We start from the raw sequence: 24,584 nt of genomic DNA, 5'->3' as shown, positions 1-24,584 counted from the left end.
TTCCTGTTCTAGCGACAAGACGCCCGGATAATCGTGGGACTGTTTTATGAAACAGAAGCTCGCAAAGTGTTCTGTGAGGTATGAATGATGAGTTTGCAATCATTCTGAGTGCTTCTTGATGCAGTTAATTAACTGCTGTGTCATTTTGAGTTCAGGAGCCTCTCTTCCTTTCTAGTTGATTGCCATAGATATCCCAGGCTAGATCTGACAATGGATCAAGTTTCATTTTGCATTGCTGGCAGTACACAGCTTTGCACTAGATGGCGCTGGCTTTTTACCTCTATAAAGTATTTACTTCTAAAAAATGTCCATGGTGTGCAACCAAAACTGAAGATCAGCTTCTAAATGCACCTTAACATTTATATATTGCAATAATGATTTCAAACATATACAATACATTTTGAAATCCATAAGAATCAGATTTATACTGTGGGAAACTGTCTTAGTAATGTTTGGTGCAACTGTATAACAAAAATGTTACTCTTAATGGTTTGAGAGCCTTTAAAAAGTCCCCAGGATGTGACGACTGAAACAGTTAAGCAAAGGGAATCTAAACAAGAAGAGGAACACATCAGTTAAGATTGCTCTACTATTTCATACTGATACCCACTTTTTATATATTAGGAAATGTACAATGTGTTTGGTGCTTATTGGCAATACTGCCTGTCTAAATTCTGTCAGGCTGTGACTCCTCCAAGGTCCCAGAATTCCTCAGTGCTATGTCTTGCCTCCAGGTTTTCAAGGAGAAGCTTTATGGTAAGAAGTACGTCTGGTTTCTGATTGGCTGGTACGCAGACAACTGGTTTAAGATCAATGACCCGTCAATCAACTGCACAGTGGAGAACATGACCGAGGCTGTGGAGGGTCACGTGACCACGGAGATTGTGATGCTGAATCCCGAGATTGTACGTGGAGTGTCTGACCTGGTGAGCAACTCGGCTTAAATGAGAACTGCTAGAAACTCAAACTGCCATTCACTGTGCACACCATTCTCAGTGAGTTATTGTGAATGGATTATTATCTGTGGATTATTCTCAGTGGGTTATTGTGGATGGATTATTCTCAATTTATGCACTATCGCAAAAAGGAATATTCTAAATTGATTATAAAAAGTGATTGGAGACCCTGCATTGGATTTAGGGCAGCAGTGTGGAGTAGTGGTTAGGGCTCTGGACTCTTGACCGGAGGGTCGTTGGTTCAATCCCAGGTGGGGGGGACACTGCTGCTGTACCCTTGAGCAAGGTACTTCACCTAGATTGCTCTAGTAAAAACCCAACTTTATAAATGGGTAATTGTATGTAAAAAATAATGTGATATCTTGTAACAATTGTAAGTTGCCCTGGATAAGGGTGTCTGCTAAGAAAATAATAATAATTAATTAATTAATTAATTAATTAATTAATTAATTAATTAATTAATTAATTAATTAATAATTTAATAATTTATCAGGCTGCTACCTAGAAGTGCTTTGTGAAAGCAGCCCATTGTTGCTTGTCTCTTTGCAGACCTCCGAGGATTTCCTGGATAAGATGATGGCTCGCCTGGGGGTGATGAACCCCGAGGAGACTGGGGGGTTCCAGGAGGCTCCGCTGGCTTACGACGCGGTGTGGGCCCTCGCCCTGGCACTCAACAAGACCGCCGGGGAGCTGGCAAAGAGGGGACTACGGCTGGAAGACTTCAACTACAACAACAAGAACATCACGGGAGAGATCTACAAGGCCATGAACACCTCCTCCTTCATGGGGGTCTCTGTGAGTTTCTACCCTTCACCCACGCTCTCTAACCCTAACCCTTGCTCTCTCTACCCCTCACCCTCGTTCTCTCTACCCCTCACTCGCTCCCTCCTCAACTAAAACAACAAGAACATCACGGGAGAGATCTACAAGGCCATGAACACCTCCTCCTTCATGGGGGTCTCTGTGGGTCTCTCTCCCCTCCTCACCCTCGCTCTCTCTACCCCTCACCTTCGTTCTCTCTACCCCTCACCCTCGCTCTCTTTACCCCTCGCTCTCTCTACCCCTATCTCTCTGTCTCTTGCAGGGTCACGTTGTGTTTGATGCCCAGGGTTCTCGAATGGCCTTGACTCTGATTGAGCAGCTACAAGGTAGGTCTCCTTCATCACATACAGTGCTCCCTCGCTATGAAGCTCTCGGCTATAACATGCTTCAGATATAACGCTCCTACAGCATGTCCCCCAATTCCCTATACTAGTGATTCATTCAATATTTCTACAGTAAATACAGTACCGGTGTTCAAACTACAAACAAATTCTCAGTCGAACTTCCATTTCTGTCTCTCCCTTTTGATACAGTATCTGAACTGAAGAAAAGCTGCTCTGGTACTTTATAACTCAGACATCTTATTCAGCATTCCTTTTATAACTAAGTAAATATTAGGCCTGTTACGTGGTTATCTTTCCTAATGTATTTACTTTTTTGCTGCGAGAGGAGCTGCAGCTTTCTCCGGGAGACCAGATGCTTTCAGCTTCGCTTCATCCCCCGCTCCGGCAGCTGAACCCGGGGCGAGCCCATTCCCTCTTCCCCTCTCCCGACCCGCTCTCCTTCTCGCACTTGGTTTGCTTGTCTGTCGCTTCGAACTGAACTCCAACCGCCATTTAGACAGGCTATTTATAGTTTAAAAACTGCTAATTAAAATGATCCACCAGTGAGAATGTTACCTTTTTTTTGTAAAAAAAAAAACTTAGCGTTGATTACATGGTGCTTTATGCATGGTTAATTCATGGAAAGTTACATTTTTGCTTTATAGAGAGGGAGTTATTTTACTTTGTATTTTAGTATATGTGTGTTGTTATGTGTCCCACAGCGCCCCCTACCCCATCCCCCGTTTATAACGCTCATAGTGTGTGTCCCCCGAGACCCGCATTATAGTGAGGGAGCACTGTATATATATATATACTAGGAATTGGACGAGCAGTGATGGGCAAAATGGCCTCCTCTTGTTCATAACATTTCTTCTCTTCTAACATTGCGTCCACAGGTGGAATTTACAAGAAAATAGGATACTTTGACAGTTCCAAAGGAAATCTCACCTGGTATGGAAATGACAAGTGGATTGGTAAGAAAAACAACTCTTTCCTTTCAGGATCTTATTGTACCTTGTATCTGGTGCAATGTAGATCAATTCAACCGTGTAAAACTATAGATATTGAAACTCTACAGGTGACAGGAGAGGCTAGTGAGTTAGCCCGCTGTCTGTTTGTTTGTCTCTGTGCCACCTATCCCCCCAGTATGGAACACAGGCAGGAATGAGAGGCTAGTGAGTTAGCCCGCTGTCTGTCGGTCTCACCTCACTCCCCTGCAGTTTGAGATTCTATTAAAAGGAAGCCTATAGATGAGCTCTTTGTAGCTTGCTGGGGAGCTGACCTTTTTGTAAGGGTCTCCTGCTGTCTGTGGAAGGGTGAACAGCTTGATTTCATCTGGGTGAGGGAGAGGGGCAGGGGGAGATGGAGAAGGGTAGGGAGAGGAGGGAGGGGGGATTAGGGAGAGGAGGGGGAAGGGGTTAGGGAGAGGAGGGAGGGGGGCAGGGGGAGATGGAGAGGGGAAGGGAGAGGAGGGAGGGAGGTTAGGGAGAGGAGGGAGGGGGGATTAGCGAGAGGAGGGAGGAGGGGTTAGGGAGAGGAGGGAGGGGGGCAGGGGGAGGAGGGAGGGGGGTGTTAGGGAGAGGAGGGAAGGGGGTTAGGGAGAGGAGGGAGGGGGGTGTTAGGGAGAGGAGGGAGGGGGGATTAGGGAGAGGAGGGAGGGGAGTGTTAGGGAGAGGCGGGGGAAGGGGTTAGGGAGAGGTGGGAGAGGGGCAGGGGGAGATGGAGAGGGGAAGCGAGAGGAGGGAGGGGGTTAGGGTGAGGAGGGAGGGGGGTTAGGGTGAGGAGGGAGGGGGGGTTAGGGAGAGGAAGGAGAGGGGTGTTAGGGAGAGGAAGGAGGGGAGTGTTAGGGAGAGGAGGGAGGGGGGGTTAGGGAGAGGAAGGAGAGGGGGTGTTAGGGTGAGGAGGGAGGGGGGGTGTTAGGGTGAGGAGGGAGAGGGGGTGTTAGGGAGAGGAGGGAGAGGGGGTGTTAGGGTGAGGAGGGAGGGGGGGTGTTAGGGTGAGGAGGGAGGGGGGGTGTTAGGGTGAGGAGGGAGGGGGGTGTTAGGGAGAGGAGGGAGGGGGGTTGTTAGGGTGAGGAGGGAGGGGGATGTTAGGGAGAGGAGGGAGGGGGGGTGTTAGGGAGAGGAGGGAGGGGGGGTGTTAGGGTGAGGAGGGAGGGGGGTGTTAGGGAGAGGAGGGAGGGGGATGTTAGGGAGAGGAAGGAGAGGGGGTGTTAGGGAGAGGAGGGAGGGGGGGTGTTAGGGAGAGGAGGGGAGGGGGTGAGGATGAGGGGGGTGATGGAGGGGAGGGGTTGAGGGTGAGGGGTGATGGAGGGGAGGGGGAGAGGGAAAAGGAGGTCTGGATGAGAGCATAAAGAAAGGAGAGTGAGGAGTAGGCGGAGGGAGAGAGGTAGGGAGACATTTGCACAGTCTACCGCAAGCCATAATAGCAGTACAGTTTCGAAATGCTACATTTTTCAATGTGTCAGTTTTTCATTAAGTATATGGAAAACTACAAAGCAGTATGTGATTCAATATGTTAACGTAACATTATTCAGCAGGTTTCATTCGACTTTATGAAGCAAAATAAGTTAATTCTATAGGGTGATGCAAAACTTTTGGCCATAGCTGTACACACAACGTATTACCTTGTAGCTGTAGCTAACCAAACTCATTTGAAGACACTACACAGTAAGTCTTAACTTTTTACAAAGGAGTCAGTACAGAGCTAGTCCCTTCTGACAGGATCACTGGGTATAGAGAACTGCATTCTTCACATCCTGGTTTTTATTTATTTATTTTTTTTTTTTTTAATTCCTCCAGTACAGTATCCTATGCTTAACAAAATAATGTATCTGTGTTGTAGTATGTCAAAATAAACAAACAAACAAAGAAACCGATTCTGTCACTAACTCTTGAGGTTAATCTATTACCTAGAGAAATGACACACTGATTAGTGTATCAATAATGCCTATACAGAAAACTAAGCAGCTCTTTACCAACAAAATAAGCTTGACTGTTTTTCTCGCTCTCTCTGTTGCTGTGGAAACAACTTCATCTCCCCTCTCTGCTCTGGTTGCCGGGGTAACCACTCTTGAGCTGCTGCTGCAGTGCCTGCTGGGAGCCAGGTCGTCATGGAAACCTGTGTCCTATAGAGCATTGAAGGACAGCAAGTGCAGGGAGAGAGAGGAGGAGAGTGGGAGGAGAGGAGAGAGAAATTAGGGCAAAGAGGGGGAGAAGTGTACATGTATTATTTATTCTGTTTTCTGTACATTTTTATATATTTTCGTAATAATGTTTTCTTATTTATTTTAATTTGGTTTTCCATTAGAAGTGTCCATTTATTTAATGGCATATCTTTTTTGTATCCTCTGTGAAAAAGATCAATATAACCAAGGTTCAGACCTCCTTCATTTAAAACTTGTCCAGTTTAGGACATGGCTTTGTACAACATAAAGCAAAATAATGCTTCTCTTCAAATTCCTTGCAGTTGGCTGACCTCTTGTGGTAATCAATGAAACTACACTATTAAACCAAATTCATCGACTAACTTCACCCACCTGTTAAGATCACAATTTCTTGGTCCATTGAATACTGTGGCCCTAATACTGAAGGTCTATTAACACTGAAGTCAATGGAACTGAGACTGTGGCCTTTAAATAAGGTTTCAACTATAGTGCTGTATGTCATACACATCCAAAGTAGCTTTTGCTAGAATATTTGAAACATGGATTTTTTCTTCTGTCCCTTTTTGTCCAGGTGGGAGTCCTCCTGCTGACCGGACAGAGCTCATTGTGGAATACCGGTTCCTATCGCAGAAGCTTTTTGTGTCTGTGGCCGTGTTCGCAGGCTTTGGAATTCTGTTTGGAATAATCTGCCTCACTTTCAACATCTACAACAGCAGCGTGCGGTGAGCCTGTTTTTATATAGGCGGGTGTGTAGCTACAACCATGGCCACTTTATTAGGACCTGTGCTTAACTCGCTGAGATCCGCTCTCGAGTTCCTGGGTGTGGAAGAGGAAGCTGGCTCAGTCGTGGGATCAGAGGACACCCGCTGAGCCTTCAGTTCTCCTGAGCTGTGTGGGGAATCACTGCGATGAGGGGGAAAATAACTGGACATTTTAAACTGGGGGAAAATCAGGGCTAAAATAATTGGGCACTCTAAATTCTTTTTTAGAACCAGGCACTTTGTGACATCACCACTGGGAACACTGATCTTGTTTGTGTTTCTATGTTTTTATCCAGGTACATCCAGAACTCCCAGCCCTATCTCAACAACATGACTGCAGTGGGCTGTATGCTAGCCCTGGCTGCTGTCTTTCCACTAGGATTAGACAGGAAACACATTGCCCAGGGCCAGTTCCCCTTCATCTGCCAGGTGAGAGGGATGGGGACGGGTGCCTTAGCTTCAGGTCTCTTTCATTTCGTATGCCTTACTTAGGAAGGAAGTTGTCAGATGCTGGGTTATTCTGTTGCTCCCTTCTTGAGTTATCATTTCTCTCTAAACCTGCCTTTACCTGGCTTTCAGCTTGTCTGGAGAATCCTAAGTGCCGGGAACAAACAGCCTTCCTCATTCCATTCAAATCAGGTGACTCTATGGAGATTAAGTGGGGCGAACGGAGTTGAAAGGTCACATTGTCACCTGATCTGAATGGCATATAGGATTCTCCAGGCAAGCTCAAGGCCAGGTAAAGGGAGTTCCAATGATAATGACTCAGTGTGACCCAGAACCTCTCAGAATGAGTGCTGAAACCATTAAAAAGCTGCTTAGATGCTTCCTCTTTGAAGAAAGGAGCTCTAGTAAATGTATATCACACATGAGAAGGGGTGGATGGGTGTTACTGCCGTGCTTGTCCTCTCTCCTGTCTCCAGGCTCGTCTCTGGTTGTTAGGACTGGGGTTCAGCCTGGCTTACGGCAGCATGTTCACAAAGATCTGGTGGGTCCACACGGTCTTCACAAAGAAGGATGAGAAAAAGGACAAGCGCAAGGTAATTCAGAGGACTGGGGGACTGGACTGAGCTGAATTTAATGAACGTAATGAAACCAAACTGAACACGAAACTTAACTTGAGCAAAACTGAATGAATACAAATTGTATTCTGAATTAAATGAAACTAAAAAAAACTCAGTTAAATGCAATTTAATTTGAACTAAACCAAACTAAACCGAATTTGAACTGAATTTGAACACAACACGAACTGAGTTTAAACTGAATTCAAACTGAATTGATCTGAGTTTGATCTAAGATAAATGGAATGTGAGCTGAACTTGAACTAAACTAAACAGCATTTTAGTGACATTAAGTAAAAAAAAAAATGAATAGAATTTGAACGGAATTTAAGCTGAATTTGGACTGGAAGTTGAGCTGAAAATGAAACCAAACCAAATCAAAGCTTAACAGATGTTGACACTTGAAGGGTGAATTGCCGGTCCTGTTTCTCAGCAGCACTTGGAGCCCTGGAAGCTCTACGCTACAGTTGGGGTGCTGTTGGCCATAGATATCCTGTCTCTGATGATCTGGCAGATTGTGGATCCCCTTCACATCACTGTAGAGGTATGGAGAGAATGGCTAGCAGGGCCGATAGGGCATAAGAAAAACACAGTACTAAATAGAGAGTTACCAGCAGCAGCTTATATAGCAATCCTAATCTAGATGCCAAAATAGGACTTGTTTGTAATATGTATTTTAGGACATGCATCATTTTTTTATGTTTAATACATACACATACATTTTTTAAATACATTATTGGCATGATTTGAATACATCTCTTATTGGCTTTATTAACATAATATCTCTCTCTCTCTCTCTCTCTCTCTCTCTCTCTCTCTCTCTCTCTCTCTCTCTCTCTCTCTCTATCTCTCTCTCTCTCTATCTATCTATCTATCTCTCTCTCTCTCTCTCTCTCTCTCTCTCTATCTATCTATCTCTCTCTCTCTCTCTATCTCTATCTATCTATCTATCTCTCTCTCTCTCTCTCTCTATCTCTCTCTCTCTCTCTCTCTCTCTCTCTCTCTCTCTTTCTCTCTCTTCCTCCCTCCAGGAGTTCACTAAAGAGGCACCCAAAGGTGATCTCGATGTGTTGATCCAGCCTTTACTTGAGCACTGCAACTCAGAGAAGATGAACACATGGCTGGGTGAGTTGAGCAAACCCTGCCCTGCTATTCAGTCCTGGGCCTCCCTCTCTCTGTACAGAGACTGTCAGTTGCGTCACTGAATGGTGATTGCTTTATGATATCCTTTTGGGCACTGGGCTGTTATTGTGTACAGTACAGTGATATGTTCCTGTCTGTTTCAGTACTATAGTGCTAAGTCTCAGTACAGCGTTATCTTCCTGTCTGTTTCTGTACTCAATTGCACTGTCTCAATAGAGTGATATGTTCCTGTCTGTTTATGTACTGTATTGCACTGTCTCAGTACAGTGATATGTTCCAGTATGTTTCATTGCGCTGTCTCAGTACAGTGTTATGTTCCAGTATGTTTCTATGTTGTATTGCGCTGTCTCAGTACAGTGTTATGTTCCAGTATGTTCCAGTATGTTTCATTGCGCTGTCTCAGTACAGTGTTATGTTCCAGTATGTTTCTATGTTGTATTGCACTGTCTCAGTACATTGAAATGTCTCCTCTCAGGCGTGGTGTATGGATACAAGGGCCTGCTGCTTCTGCTGGGAATCTTTCTGGCTTACGAGACCAAGAGTGTGTCCACTGAGAAAATCAATGACCACCGCGCTGTTGGCATGGCCATCTACAACGTAGCGGTCAGTCTGTGCGTCTGTCTGTCTGACTGTCTGTCTCAGTCTCTGTCTTGGCTAGCTAGATATATAGCAATTTTATTAGCTAGGTAGTTAGCTTGTTAGTATGTTTAGTTAGCAGGATAGTAGTTAGATAGTGAGATAGGCACGAGTTACTGTCTGTCAAGTAAGCAAACTAGTTGGATAACAAGTTAGCTAGCTAGCTAGTTAGTGAAATACTGCTGTAGCTAGTTAGCTAGATCGTTGGCTGGTTAACTAGTTTGTAAGCTAGTCAGTCAGTTGACTAGTTAGTTAGATTTAGTAATCTAGTTTGTGCGTCCTCACTTGTTTAGTTAGCTGGTTAGATAGTTCATTTGCTAGTTAACTTGTTAAGCTGTCTTTGAGATATTAGTGGAAATTCTTTCTCTCTGTCTCTCTCTGTAGGTCCTGTGTATGATCACAGCCCCAGTCACAATGATCCTGAACAGTCAGCAGGACGCAGCTTTTGCCTTTGCAGCGCTGGCTATCATCTTCTCAGTCTACATCACCCTAGTCGTGCTCTTTGTTCCCAAGGTAAGACTAGACCACCCTGACAGCTCAGCAAACAAAGAGGCTTCTCAGAGTCTAAACCCAGGGTGATGCAAGCAAATAGACACTCAGATTATATTGTAAACTGAACAGGACCAAAATATGATCCTTTCCTCTCCTTCTTTGTCATCCTTTCTCCTTTTCCTCTTCCTACATCCCTCCCTCCATCTCCCATCTCCACCATTTCCTTGCACCCTCTCTCCCCTTCTTTCCCCTCTCCCCCTCTCTCTCTCTCCTCTCTCCCCCTCTTTCCTCTCTCTCCCCCTCTCCCCCTCTCCTCTCAGATGAGGCGCTTGATCACTCGAGGAGAGTGGCAGTCTGAGCAGCAGGACACCATGCGCACCGGCTCCTCCACCAACAACAACGATGAGGAGAAATCCAGACAGCTGGAGAAAGAGAACCGCGAGCTGGAGAAGATCATAGCAGAGGTGAGGGGGCGAGGGAGAGGGGAGAGAGGGCAGAGATGGGAGAGGAGACATGGGAGGGAAAGAGAACCACGAACTGGAGACGATCATAGCAGAGGTGAGAGGGGGACAGGGAGAGGGAGAGCAGAGATGGGAGAAGATCATAGCAGAGGAGAGAAAGAGGGGAGAGGCAACGGGAGAGAGGGGAAGGAGGAAAAGAGTAGAGAAATAGGAGTTTGGGTATGTCCTCCTCATCCTCTCTTTCACACTAATCTCTCTGCTTTAAACATTCCTCATGACCTGTTCTGTGCCAGTACCATAATACAGCACTCTACATCGGCTAGATATGCCACAGCATGTGTGGATATACGTGAAGCGACTGTCTCACTCTTTCTCTCTCTCTCTCTCTCTACAGAAGGAGGAACGCGTCTCTGAACTCCGTCACCAACTATCTGAGAGAAAGCAGCTCCGATCTCGCCACCGCCCCTCGGCCAATGAGAACCAGGCCCCGCTGGAGAACCACCAATCGCAGCACTTCTCCAACTCCAATCTGGCCCCTGTCCCCTCCCTATACCAGCCCACAGGCCGCCCAGCGCCCCTCGCAGACAAAATCACTCGTAATAACTGCCATGGCAGCCGTCTCCACCTGCTCTACAAGTGAGACAGAACTAGGCCAAAATAGGCTGACATGTCATGTATGCTGTGTGAAAAAATAATATAGCTATCACTATATGTTTTTTTCAGGGTTTCTACAAGCAAATTTGTTGTTAACATTACAAAAAAAGTATTGGCCAAAGTGAGTTAAAGTGGTCTGACTTGTGCTAAAGTGGGCCAAAGTAGGCTAACTTGTCACTTTTCTCCCCATGAAAGTCAGAAGTATGTTTTTCAGGTTTTCTATAAACAAATATGAACATGCTCACCCCCTAGAAAAGTTCTTAATGAAATCGTCACAAACAGGGGGTGCTGAAGTGGGCCAAATAGAACTAGAGGTCCGAAGTGGTCCAACTTTAGAAATGTCTTGTCAGAAATATATCCAACTTATATAATGTTGAATTTGCAAGTACTGTATTTTAGAAAATCTATAAACGTTGAATGCATTTGTACAAAGTGTGTGTGCTTGACTGCATCCTTTGTATTTCAAATCATTTTCCAATTCAGTTAGAAACTGATGATTTCTTGTTGGATACACTCCAGAGTACAGGCCTGTTACACTGTGATGCCACTGTACTGACATTTGTTTAATTATTTCATTCAAAAGGATATGATTGGGTAAACAAGGTGGGTGTCGCATTGGCCCTAGGGCTCCTATGGCTTGGGGAGGTCACCCCAACACCTGGTGAGCTCAAACTGGCAGGGCTGGCCTCCAGGGGGCAGTAGTTAGCTGACACCCACTTTTCAGCGGCTGTGTGTAATGAGGCGATTGTCAGGAGGATCGGAGCTGTTCATCTGCTGTACTGGGCAAACTAAATTGAGGATAAACGGGCATAATTGGATAATATTTTTTATTGAAATGGGTTGGATCAGTGTTTCAGTATAATAATTGAAATATTGTAGTTAAAACTTAGTCATTGTAATTCCACAAATCTTACCTGTTTTTTACTTCCATTCGCTATATAGGTCTCAGGTGTGCAGTTTTGAAATACATGTTATAGCAAAACATTTGGTACTACACTCAAACCGCTGTTTGCAAGCCTTGCTTTGAAGGTAGTCCTGCACTTCCTTGGTCATTTCACCTGGAGAGGGACATTATCCCCACCCCTTCAGTGTCTTCTTTCCTGTCAAGAACCAATCAGCTGCTTTCTCTGTTGACTGACAATGCTTTCAGCCAGTAAGCTGGCCCAGGAAGTGAAGCAGTAACCGACTGGAGTCTTGTGAAGATATCAGGATTGAAAATAAAAATGCATGTATATTTCATAACCGGCCAGGATTGACCTCTGTCTTGCTTTCTTGCTCTCTAAATATCATGGTATCCCTTGCCCCCTCTTTGAAAATCCATGCAAAAGATTTTAATGAGCAAGTCCCACAAATGCAGAAGTGCTTGACGTGGGGTATTTAATCCATGGAAATACACTGTCTTTCTTAGGCTAAAGTCACTGTGGATGTTGTGAACATACAGACAGGGCTGGCATGAAGTAGCTTGGTTTATAACCCCACACACTGTCATATATATCTGGCTGACTGTTGCTGCTTTAATCATTAATAGTTCATTTAAGAGTGCCGACTTTCTTTTTTTTTTTACTTATCTCGTGCTAGATTCTCCAATATTGAGTTGTCATTTTCTCCAGACAAGCTCAGAGCAGCTGAAAGTCAGGTAAAGGCAGAGTTACAGAACAACCCAAACTCAATATAAGAGTAACAGGACCCAGAACCACTCGGAAGGACTGTAAGGGAAATGTCATAAAAGCAATTAAAATGACATTTGCTACTTATTTTTTAACTTTATGATAGGTGCTTCAATAGTGCCACCATGTGGACTTTTATATATTGCATCATTTTTTCTGGGCCATTTGTTTTCTCCTAAGCGACTTTATTCCAGCCCTGTATGTATACAGTGTATATTAAAAGAAACTAACACAATTCTATGAGAAATGTTTTGATTAGAAGCCCTTAAATTAATATATATATATATATATATATATATAATCAATTAAACAGTGTTTTTTCTTCTAAATATCAGTACTGTTGTTGAAAATAATTCTATGTGTACTTTCACCTATATAAAACAAATATACTTACATAATATATGGACATTCTTGTAATAAATTGTTCTGTAATAAATATTAAACTTTTTCTACATCATTGTATATTTTCTCCCCCCCCCCTTGAGGCACAGAGAGTGAAAACTCAATGAATTAACTAAACAACACTGGTAGTATACTTTATTAGTTGTTGCAGAAAATGACAGTTGTTAGCAATACGAATGTGCAGCACAGTACAATTATCACACAGAACACACCAAAGAAGAGCTTCAAAATCCATTTCTTTACTCTTGTTAGCAGTAGCCACATTATCATCACCCTACCCAACTTTTCTTCAGTTGAAGTTCTCAGCTTGCATTTGATACTTCATTGCGGAATATGCAGTTATTTCAAAGACAATGCTATAGAAACGTTGCTGCTGCTTCCTGGTACCTAACCACTTCCTGTGCTGTAGTCACTCCATGTGACCTACAGCACAGGTACTAACAGTTTTTATATAAATGTTGGATTTGAAACATTTGCATATCTTAACCCTTTCAGTCCTGAATTATTTGAGCTGAAGAAGGAACTCCTTTGTGTATACAAGAGAACAGGACACTTATATACTGTATATATATATATATATATATATATCTACACTGCCTCAGACTGGGACCTAGGAGTCTCGTGGGGTTCAGGCATGATTTCCAACAACATACATTAACATGAAAGGGTTATGAAGACAAGAAGGAAGCAAAATACAATACAGAGGGACTGCTAAGTAGCTGCCATTTCAATTGCTTTTTTTTACACTACCGGCCTCTTTGCATGGACTTTACAACCATTACGAGTGGTTTTCAGTTCTGCTGCTCTCATATTGAGCTGCTATCATTTTTCACCTTTACCTGGCAGGAGAATCCAAAGCGGCAGAACTCAGCAGCCGTCCTCGTTCAATCCAAATCACGCGACAATGCGACCTTCCAGCTCTGTCAGCCCCACCTACTCTCTCTGTCTGTGTGTATGTAGGGCAGGCGGGGCTAGCAGAGTTAAAAAGTCAGCGTGGTTTGAATGGAACGAGGAACGCTGTTCACTCCTAGCATTTAGGATTCTCCAGACAAGCGCAAAGCAGCTCAAAGGCAGAGTTAGAGAAAATGATAACAATGCAAGAGCCAGAGCCACTTAGAATGATAGCAAACACATCAGCACGAGGAATGTGAAAAAACTACAAAAATGACACTAAAGCAAATTACTGTTTAACATAACTATTCAAGGTTAAAGAATTGGATTTGAAAGTATTGGCTAGCACTCATTTTAACACACTTATCTGTGTGTGTGTTTTATATATCTGCACATACACAGTACAAGCAGCCATGCACATGCGACATATCCAGTGGATTTAGTTCAGATGGATTTGTGAATTAACACATCACTGCTTGACAAGTGTGGTCCCCTCTCCTCACCTCCACCACCTCTTTCTTCATCTCCCCGGTCTCCTCTATCTCCCCTCTCCACTCTCCTCCTCTCTTCTCTCTAGGCAGTGATCTGGTAGTTCTGATGGATGTGTGGTTTGATGTCACACACCAGGCACCCCTTCCCTCTCCCCTCTCTCCTCCTCTCCCCTCTCCTCTCTCCTCCTCTCCCCTCTCTAGGCAGTGATGCGGTAGTTCTGGTGGATCTCAGACTTGATGAAGGCTCCCCTTCCCTCTCCCCTCTCTCCTCCTCTCCCATCTGCTCCTCTCCCCTCTCCCCTCCACTCTCTCCCATCTGCTCTCTCCCCTCTCCCCTCCACTCTCTCCCCTCTCCCCTCTCTAGGCAGTGATGCGGTAGTTCTGGTGGATCTCAGACTTGATGTCACACACCAGGCTCCCCTTCCCTCTCCCCTCTCTCCTCCTCTCCCATCTGCTCCTCTCCCCTCTCCCCTCTCCCCATCCACTCTCTCCCCTCTCTCCTCCTCTCCCATCTCCTCCTCTCCCCTCCACTCTCTCCCCTCTCCCCTCTAGGCAGTGATGCGGTAGTTCTGGTGGATCTCAGGCTTGATGTCACACACCAGGCTCCCCTTCCCTCTCCCCTCTCTCCTCCTCTCCCATCTGCTCCTCTCCCCTCTCCCCTCTCTCCTCCTCTCCCCTCCACTCTCTCCCCTGTCCCCTCTCTCCTCCTCTCCCATCTCCTCCTCCCCCCTCCACTCTCTCCCCTCTCCCCTCTCCTCTCTCTAGGCAGTGATGCGGTAGTTCTGGTGGATCTCAGGCTTGATGTCACACACCAGGCTCCCCTTCCCTCTCCCCTCTCTCCTCCTCTCCCATCTGCTCCTCTCCCCTCTCCCCTCTCTCCTCCTCTCCCCTCCACTCTCTCCCCTGTCCCCTCTCTCCTCCTCTCCCATCTCCTCCTCCCCCCTCCACTCTCTCCCCTCTCCCCTCTCTCTAGGCAGTGATGCGGTAGTTCTGGTGGATCTCAGGCTTGATGTCACACACCAGGCTCCCCTTCCCTCTCCCCTCTCTCCTCCTCTCCCATCTGCTCCTCTCCCCTCTCCCCTCTCTCCTCCTCTCCCCTCCACTCTCTCCCCTGTCCCCTCTCTCCTCCTCTCCCATCTCCTCCTCCCCCCTCCACTCTCTCCCCTCTCCCCTCTCCTCTCTCTAGGAAGTGATGCGGTAGTTCTGGTGGATCTCAGGCTTGATGTCACACACCAGGCTCAGCAGTGTTCTCAGCACTCTCTCCCGGTTGCTCTGGTAGTTTGCTTGCATGCTCTGGATTTTCTTCCTGGTCTGCTGATCCACCTCTGTGGAGAGGTTCCCCTGGGAGCCCAGAGACTGTGCAGAAGAGAGAGGAGAGAGATCAGAGAGGGAAGAGAAGAGAGGGCAGAGAGATATAGTACTCAGCACAGGGAGAGAGGTGAGAGGAGAGAGGCCTCAGAGGAGAGAAGAGAGGGCAGAGAGATATAGTACTCAGCACAGGGAGAGAGGAGAGAGGTGAGAGGAGAGAGGAGAGAGAAGAGAGGGCAGATAGATACTCAACACAGGGAAAGGAGAGGAGAGGGAGAAGGGAAAGGAAAAAGAGGGTAGAGGGGTAGGGAAAGCAGGACAGCTGAGTGAAAGGGGAAAAGGGGGGATGAGAAAAAAGAAAGACGGAGGCAGCAAAAGGGCAGATGAAAAGCAGGGTAGGCTAGTGAACCAGACCACTGTCTGTCTGCAACACCTTTCCTCCTAGATTGGAACCCAGGTCCAGGAGGTGAAAGACAGGAGAGGCTAGTCTATATGCCTGCCTGCCTGCGCCCCCTAGTGGCGCTCACCGCGTGTTGTTTGTGCTGGAACTCTCTCTCCCTGCCAATCCTGTACTGCTCAATCTCAGCCTGCGCCTCCTCCTTCGCCTGCCTCAGACGCCGTGTTTTCCCTGAGAAACGACAGCGTTACTGTAAGATAATGGTGTAACGGAATAAACAGCCACAGTAAATGTGAAATAAATGTGAAACACTGAAAATGGCTTTGACGCTACTTAGTCACTAGACTCGCACACCAAGATTAGTTAGAAGGCTTTACATTAAGGTAGACGTTAACACCAGCAAGATTTTTACTGGCACCAAGGCAGCTGATGTTAAATTACTGGCAGCAGTTTTAGCTGTAGTCGTTTCTTGTTAAAGTAGGCTACACAATACAAACGTAATACTGTATGTTCGGTAAACATATACTGTAATTACACTTAAATCGACAACAAATGAAAAAAATACAAATACAAATACATGAATAAACAAACACACAACGTACGCCAATCTGTGCTTAAAACATACGGTACCGCAAACGGAATTAAACGCAATGCACGGTATTGTAAAAATATATACGCTAATTCTAATATATATATATATATATATATATATATATATATATATATATATATATATATATATATATATATATATATATATATAGCCAATATACCGTTAGCCTATACAGTATTAAAATAATTATTAATACAATAATAATCATAATAATTTGTATGAAATAATAATAATTAAAAAAAAAAAAAATCATTTTTCAATATTATAAATAGACGGTTCTTGCCCAGGTTTTCTTACGTTTCCTCGCTTCTGCAACCTTCTCGGCAGCTCTTTTCTCAGCCTGGAGAAGCTGCTGGATGCCTTGTGATTGACTGGCCATCTTTGCTTTCCTTTTTTTTTTTGTATTTGCTTCTTATTCGCGTTGTTCGGTTTGTCTATATGACTCTCTCTATCCGCATCGCCCCTCGCTCTGTCAATGCGTGGGTTGCCAGATCCGTGAATTGCTGAGACAAGTAAGCGAGTCGGAGCCCAGGTTACAATAAATAAAACAAACAAACAAATCTATTATAATTAAGGTCAAACCAGTTCACTCAAACCATTGCTCCATCTCAGAGCAGCTTCTAATGTAGAAGCGGCGGCTGGTCCGTTAGCAGCCCTGTGGGAATGTCTGTTGGTTATGGAACGCACTTAGATATTTAACGGATGCCATAAAGACATTTACTGACGTAATGTTTTGTTTTGGTTTTATCTGAGTGAGTAGCTTTTTGGTGTTGTTACAATTTCCACTGGCAGTAAGAAAATCCAGAAACATTGCTTTGGTAGCTTAACAGGAATTTTAAGGAGAAATATTTGTATGTTTAGGCCTTAAGTTTAGAGAAAGGGAAATGGGTATTTGCCTTATTGGGTATCTGCCTGTTTTTATACAAACAGGTTCCTGTTTTGTAGCTTGAAACCCAAGAAAACCGGATTTATGAAATCAACATTGCTCACAAATGATATATTTATCTATACCATGGCTATAATGTGGACGTGTAGGCCTGTGATTGATATATTTCAGAAATTGCATATAAGATTTGTAATTCTGTACATTTAGGCATTAGACGTAACACTGGTTTATACAAGATACCACATGGATAAATAAACAACATAATTATGCTTGAGAGATTAAATAGAAAAAATAGGAAAAAAATATAAAACTGCTATTGTACAGTTTGGAATCTTGGTATATTTCCAGCACATTCTTTAGTTTCCTAGCAACCGTTCTTGAAGCAGGCCACCTTTAAGTTATTGCAAACAACAACAAATTGTCTACCAGCAATGCTTAGAAGAAGTAAGACTCAGTGATTTTGCAGAAGATCATTTGGGGAGGATATAGTTGCATACTGTGGTTTAATTCTGCCAATGGCAACCTCATCCCATTGTAGCTGCCTTACATTTTTGCCATCAATTTACACGATTTAAAAATGGTAACATTCCCGTTTGCAATGTACACAGACATTGTGTGTCGTGTGATCTATATGAGCTGTGTGAAACTATTCAGCCACAATCCTGGGAAAGCAGAAGGAGCTCAGTGATTTCATCCATAATGTCTTCTAGTCGAAACGTTTGTCGTTCAGTTTGTTGAGTTTCTGTTTGTATTTCTAGGTCCTCTGAAAGACGCAGTGGAAAATCCACGTATTAAAACGCTGACGTGAAACCAGTCCAGAGACATGGAAACATTTCCCACCTCTGCATCTCAAACAAGAGCTCTCCAATCTCAAAATCAAACTCCCCCACCAGCACAAGACAGCGTCAACACACCAACAGCCTCAATGCCACTGCAGAAAGGCGAAATCCAAATAGAGCTGCACAAACCGATGATGCGATTATTCGGACTGAGCTCTCTACAGATGAAGGTCACTGGTGTCGATCAGGCTTATTGAACAGTCCAAGTGAAACAAGTGAAGGAACAACTGCTTGGATATTGTGATGCTTGCTGTTCTCCACAGTCTAAGTAAAGCAGCAATGTAAGGGGTTTAAGTGCTCCTTCATCTAGCTGCAACATTCCAACTGCATTAAGACTTCTACCCCCTTAAAAGGAAAAGTAGGGTTCAATATCAACTCAAAATGCAATCACATTTTTAATATATTAAATCATCTAGTTTCACAAACCCTGACTGCACCTTAACTTAATTTAGGTAACCCTTAATGCATGCTAATCAGGGCCAGTGAAACCATCCACATGTGTTAACAAGGGATCAGAGGCCAACTAAAGGTAGCTGTAAGTGTTCTTGTCTGGGGACTAAAGCAGTTTCAGACTGGGTGCTTGCCCTGCAATGGTAACAACTCAAACATTGGTAAATCAAACACCTGCAAATAATGAGGACTACTTTCAAAAACATAGCCAGCCGTCTTTAAGCTATTGCAAACACAAAATTTGCTACCAGCACTGCTTAGAAGATAATTTGGCAAGGGTATAGGTAGCATACCGTGGTTCAGTTCTGCCAATGGCAGCCTCGTTCCATTGTAGCTGCCTTATATTTTTGCTACCATTGCCCCTTTGTATAATACAGAACCACCACCATTGCAGTACCACATGCGATAGTTTCAGACCAAACCATAGCATCAAATCTCACTTTAATCAGTTTAATAATAATCTTTCAGCAATTCGAATTGAGCACAAACCTGGGGGCCTGCTATGCAGTTTTTGCACCACTAGGTGTCAACAAAAACACATAACATTCTCTCAGCTCAGCTTATATTGATTAGCCTTAAAAAAGTATGAAGCAAAAATTGTTAATTTTATAGGGTGATGCAAAACTTTTGGCCATAGCTGTAGATGTGTTAAGTTTCTTTCTGCAACACTCCTAAATTCTAACATGTAACCTTTTTTTAATGAGCATTCGATATTGAGGTAAATATTTAAAAGCTAATGTAGATGACGTCAATTTACACAATAAAAAATGGTAACATTCCACTGTTTGCAGTGTACACAGACAATGTGTGTCATGTGATCTATATAAGCTGTGTGAGAGCTGTGTGAAAGTATTCAGCAACAATCCTGCGAAAGCAGAAGGATCTCAGTGATTTCATCCATAATGTCTTCTAGTCGAAACGTTTGTCTTTCAGTTCGTTGAATTTCTGTTTGTATTTCTAGGTCCTCTGAAAGACGCAGTGGAAAATCCACGTAGTAAAACGCTGACGTGAAACCAATCCAGAGACATGGAAACATTGCCCACCTCTGCATCTCAAACAAGAGCTCTCCAATCTCAAAATCAAACTCCCCCACCAGCACAAGACAGCGTCAACACACCAACAGCCTCAATGCGGGGTGGGGAGATAAATGTTCCTTCATTAATAATACAGTATTATTTAGCATGAAACAATAATAATACTAATACAAAAACAGAATTAAGACTTTTACCCACTACTTAAAAAATAAAAAATAAACCTGGGATCCTTTATAAGTGATTATAAACAATCTATAAGCATGTAATTAATTAAGCTATTATGAATTACAGACTATGATTAGAAATAATATGACTATTATACACTTTTGACATTTTTTTTGGTTGTTGTTTATAATCAGTTATAACGGACATAGTCTGTCTGCCTGTCTTTTCGGGTCTGTTTGTCTTTCTATGTCTGTCTGTCTGTCTGTCTGTCTTTATATGTTTGTCTCACCAATTGTATGGGGCTGTTTTGCTTTTGCAATACAGTTATTATACACTTTTTTCAATTTTTTTTTAAAACACTTAACGAATCTCTAAACTAAAGTGTTACCATCATTTTATTTTTGTAACAAGCCAGCTAATTTCACAAACCCTGATTTGCACTTTACCTTAATTTAGGTAAACATTAATATTAGTGACACTTATAGTTTTTGAGAATTATTTGATACAGTCAAAATGGTGTTAAGAAAAAGATCTATATGTATACCTGTTTGGTTTCATAAAAGGGTCCAATATTTGATTAATTAAGCACTAATGTTCTTTGTGGGCTAGATAACTGCCCATGTCGACAGATCAATGATCTGCTATAAACTGAACAAGTGTTTTTTTTTGTGTGTGTGTTTGAAGACTGGATCGATTGGAGCTCTTTAAAATGATGTCACCTTTTAAAGCACGTTTCAAGATTCGAAAGTCCTGTTTTAAAGGACATCTTCTGGATAACAATCACTCTACTCAGAATCTGATTGGCTGAGATGGTCAGTGAAATTTATTAATCAGGATTAAATATGACTGGATCAATAAACTGGCTGGAACATTGGAGAGAGTATGAACTCATGAAACACAGGAAGTAATTCGATACCACTAAGCAGCAGTAACTTTTTATCGATGGTGTTGTCTTTGAAATAACAGTATATTCCAAACTATCAAATACAAGCAAAAAAAAGCTATATTCAACAGAAGAAACAGCATCTGACATTTATAAATCTGCTTCAGTACTTCAGAAGCAGTGTAGGCCTATATAGACACATGAAGCAAACATATTTCAAAAGCTTTTGTGAATGAAAAACAATTAAAAAATGTTTTAATTACTGTTATCTTTGTAAAATATCAGGTAATTTGCCAGTGCCCTTTTTGAAAGGTCTTTTTGAACCTCCCACTCTGCATTGACAGTACGGTGGCTTTCTGTGATAAATAACTTGTGAGTTTGCTCTTTAAAGTAACATATACAAAGCAAACAGAAACCAAACCTGTGGTTTCAGAAGCCCACAGAGGCCTACTCTTTGTAACACTCATCGGAAGTTCCCTTGTTCCCGTGGCAACCTCAGCTAGGTGCAAAAAGAACCCTGCAGAAGAGGCCTGTCTTTCACTGACACCAAAATGTCCGGCCTAAATTTTGAAGCTTCTAAAATGACTCAGCAAGGTGTTTTTTTATTTTCCTCCAAAAGGGCAAGCTATGGAATGTGAAACTTTTACTTACACAATTATTGATATGTTTGTTAGCTTTTTAAAATGCGGTTGGGAAAAAAAGGGGTTGGATTGAGTCATTTTTTCATATAAATGCAAGTAACCTAGTAAGATACAATTGTCCTACAATAACCTGAATGTAATCTACTATAGCTAAAACTGTTTTATAGAACTGACAAATGCACCAGCTTTTCAAATTGCCATTTCAAATTAACAGCATAAGGCTTTATCTTATCCAAGGCATTTACCAGTGTATGTATAACCCAGTACTGGTACACTGTGTTCCGAAGTGATATTTCATTAACAAACTTAAACTGCCATTTATATATATACATATATGTACATATATAAGAAAAAGGTAATGTAGGTACACAAAAATGTGAATAATTGAAAAGAAATCAATGATATCAGGATGTTTCGCAAATTAAAGGGCGATTGAGTGTGTGAATGTTTGTAATTAGTCAAAATGGCATTTAGAAGTTTGTATTTTCAAATGCTGACTGAACAACAAGAGATCAAATAAGAAAATACCGTGCTGGAAATATGAAATATGCAATGCAATGTGTTTAAAAAAAAACAACTCTGTGTCAAATGGATTGTTTTCATCTATACAAAAATGACATCAAAAAATAAAACACTGCTGTACTAACACCGACCACATGAGGAAGTTTAGAGCCCACTGCGCTTTGTTTAAATTAATTGTTCAGAGTGGTGCGAGAATTGAAAGAAAACCCACAACTAGATACTGTCACTAAATATAGCAACATGTATTGTTCTCACTATTACACTTCTAAGATGTCTGTAGCTCCAACAGAGGATGCTGGTGTCCCAGGTAAGTTTGGCAGCTCAGTTTGAGATACTGATACAGTACAAACAGATGCTGGTGGCATTGATGGTTTCGCTGGCCTTTAAATACCTTCCACAGCCTCTATGGGAATAGTTCGGGACACCCTTTCCCTTTTAAAGCGATGGGCTTTGAGGCAGGGCTTCCACCAGTGAATTTGGCAGATTGTTTCATCTGAAATAACTATATTTCAAATAATAAGATATTTTCCCCCGTGGAACTGTTGGAACAGCATTTCTGTTGTCCAGGGAGCGGGTGAAAGACAAAACTCCCTGGACGGGGTACCAAAACAGTATGAAACGTCTTGAAAACAGGATTCCGTCCTCTATATCTTCAAAACCCTTATCGTTATATGCGTTCATACGTTTTTAAACCACGTAGTAGAATTAGACATTTCTCTAATGCTCATCCTCTTCATGGAGTTCCTCAGGGTTCTGTCCTTGGACCTCACCTTTTAAACATTTATCTGCTGCTATTGGGTGATGTTATACGACAACACGGATTCCACTTCCATTCTTAAGCAGGCGACACTCAGGTTTATTTAAAAATGAATTCCAATACTGACACAGTTTTATCTGCTTGTTTGGCAGATGTACAAGCTGGGATGTCAAATCATTTTCTGAAATTAAATGCAAGCAAAACTGAGTTGTTGGTAATGGGATCTAAAACCCAGCTCAGTTCTTTTCCTAGGTTTTCTTGCTCTTTTGGTGATTCCACTGTTGGCGCCTCTTGGGTAGTCCGCAGTGTAGGTGTCCAGCTAGCCCCTAGGCTATCATTTTAAAAACATATTTCTACTGTGGTAAAGGCAGGATTTTATCACCTAAAGAAAATGTCCAGTTTGTTGTTTCCTGTCTCCCAGGGATGCAGAGATCCTCGTGCATGCCTTTGTAACCTCTCCATTGGATTACTGCAATGCTCTTTTTGCTGGTCTTCCTACTCGTTCTCTAAATCGTCTTCGGCAAGGGTCTTGACAGGCACTAGGTGGACAGAACACCCTGGTCCTTATGAGTCTGCACTGGCTTCCTGTTCATTCTCGTGCTGCCTTCAATATTCTGTTACTGACATACAAGGCTTTGCAGTCAGGGTCCTAGTTACATTATATTACTCTTGGTGGGCGTAGTTTTAGCTGTGTTGCCCCTTCTCTCTGGAACACTCTGCCCGGCTGAATTCGAGGCGCTACATCAGTGTTGAATTTTAAATCCACTCTTAAGACACATTTGTTCTCGGCAGCCTTTTTACAATGATCCTGTGGACTTGTTCTTAAAGCCTTTCGTGGTTTTTTGTAGTTATTGTTTTTTATCATCTTAGGAATTGGTTTTTATTTGTACTTTACCTGTTTTTAATGTATTATTGAATTGACTGTTTGTTGTTTGCTTTGTTTTATTATTATTGTTATTACTATGTTACTGATTTTGTTTTTTTTCATATTATGCAGCATCCTGAGACACCTTGGTGTGAAGGGTGCTATATCAAATTAAAGTTATTATTATTATTATTATTATTATTATTATTATTATTATTATTATTATTATTATTATTATTGATTTTAGTACCCTGTCCAGGGGCATTTTGATTGATTAAAAAATACATGATCATTATTATTCATATATAGACTATAGTGCCACAGCAATCGCGTAGTATGCTGTCATTTATAATACATTTAACATTGTTATTTCAAATCCTATTTCTCTCACCCTTGGATTTGTTTTGAGTTGTTTCCCTTTCCAAACATTGTAATTTTCTCAGAAATTGACAGCTATTATTATAATCCCTTCTTCAGTAAAGTTGCGTTCTCTCACCTGCATCGGTTTGGTGTAGTCTGAGTTGAGATTCATTTCGATTCATTTAAATGTATTCAGAAGGGACGAGCTCCGTACTGCCTTGTAAACAGTAATAGATTACCGTACAGTCCCTTCAAATGAGTTCGGAGAGCTCCAGTGTTCATACTGATATCTGATTGCTTGAAAATACAGTATTCATTTCATGGGCGGTGCGCGGCAGAAGGATCACAAACTCGGCTGAAGGCTTGTTTGATAGCACTGTCCATAACATAAACACTGTATACCCTTTCCTCTATTTAACATGTCCTACTATATTTCATAACCACTCAGAAGTTTATAAATCTGCATTCTAAAGCAGCTTTTAAACTTTTCTGTCAAATAAGCATATTTCCTTATAAATCTCATTTTTACCTGTGTTGATAACCATACCCTCCCCAAATGATCTCCGATGGCAATGCAATGGTTCTGTACTGAGAAGCTGTGGCAGACCAAGTTTAGGGCAATGAGGATGCTATATCCTTCTCAAATAATCTTCAATGGCAGTGCAATGGTCCTGTATTACACTAAACTCATGTAACACTAGACTACTTCTTATGGAAACTTGTAAAGCTATTTTGTTGTAGGGGACATAATCAGGTAATTTTCACAAATTAGCTTAAATCAAGACAGTAAAAATTGCTTTAAAATGTCTCCATCAACAAGATGCTCCTCAGACATTTGCCAAGAACGTTGGTTTGGGTCTTAGGGGCAATTGTAGCACAGGTAAAGGACAGCTACAATGGGATGAGTCTGCCATTGGTAGAATGGTACCACAGTATGT

General features: G+C 42.5%; 2 protein-coding genes across 5 annotated transcripts in view; one reads left to right on the top strand and one right to left on the bottom strand.

Annotated features, from left to right (window-relative positions):
• LOC117433961 (gamma-aminobutyric acid type B receptor subunit 1) overlaps nucleotides 1-12,594 on the top strand; it is a 65,377-nt gene extending 52,783 nt beyond the window's left edge. For 3 of the 4 annotated variants that reach the window (XM_059009244.1, XM_059009245.1, XM_059009247.1), the window contains 14 exons: nucleotides 13-78; nucleotides 735-926; nucleotides 1,506-1,751; nucleotides 2,041-2,104; nucleotides 2,998-3,075; nucleotides 5,839-5,989; nucleotides 6,325-6,457; nucleotides 6,952-7,068; nucleotides 7,523-7,633; nucleotides 8,121-8,214; nucleotides 8,708-8,835; nucleotides 9,253-9,381; nucleotides 9,681-9,824; nucleotides 10,216-12,594. In XM_059009244.1, coding sequence (XP_058865227.1) covers nucleotides 13-78; nucleotides 735-926; nucleotides 1,506-1,751; nucleotides 2,041-2,104; nucleotides 2,998-3,075; nucleotides 5,839-5,989; nucleotides 6,325-6,457; nucleotides 6,952-7,068; nucleotides 7,523-7,633; nucleotides 8,121-8,214; nucleotides 8,708-8,835; nucleotides 9,253-9,381; nucleotides 9,681-9,824; nucleotides 10,216-10,461 — 1,899 coding nt within the window. In that variant the 3' untranslated portion in view covers nucleotides 10,462-12,594. The remainder of the gene's footprint in view (nucleotides 1-12; nucleotides 79-734; nucleotides 927-1,505; nucleotides 1,752-2,040; nucleotides 2,105-2,997; nucleotides 3,076-5,838; nucleotides 5,990-6,324; nucleotides 6,458-6,951; nucleotides 7,069-7,522; nucleotides 7,634-8,120; nucleotides 8,215-8,707; nucleotides 8,836-9,252; nucleotides 9,382-9,680; nucleotides 9,825-10,215) is intronic. The other variant, XM_059009246.1, reaches the window with a different exon arrangement.
• A 2,464-nt stretch (nucleotides 12,595-15,058) lies between these two features.
• Nucleotides 15,059-16,935, bottom strand: LOC117433992 (V-type proton ATPase subunit G 2-like). Its single transcript, XM_034056475.3, has 3 exons — nucleotides 16,542-16,935; nucleotides 15,762-15,862; nucleotides 15,059-15,282 (listed from the first exon to the last, which is right to left on the bottom strand). The coding sequence occupies exons 1-3, from the start codon at nucleotides 16,621-16,623 to the stop codon at nucleotides 15,109-15,111; spliced, it is 357 nt and encodes a 118-aa protein (XP_033912366.3). The 5' UTR covers nucleotides 16,624-16,935; the 3' UTR covers nucleotides 15,059-15,108.
• Nucleotides 16,936-24,584: the final 7,649 nt, after the last annotated feature.

The sequence above is a fragment of the Acipenser ruthenus genome, chromosome 38 (genome assembly GCF_902713425.1).
Source record: "Acipenser ruthenus chromosome 38, fAciRut3.2 maternal haplotype, whole genome shotgun sequence".
In the NCBI taxonomy this organism is placed as follows: Eukaryota; Metazoa; Chordata; class Actinopteri; order Acipenseriformes; family Acipenseridae; genus Acipenser; species Acipenser ruthenus.
The sequence above is the reverse complement of the archived record's forward strand: the minus strand, read 5'-3'. Positions and strand labels throughout refer to the sequence as shown.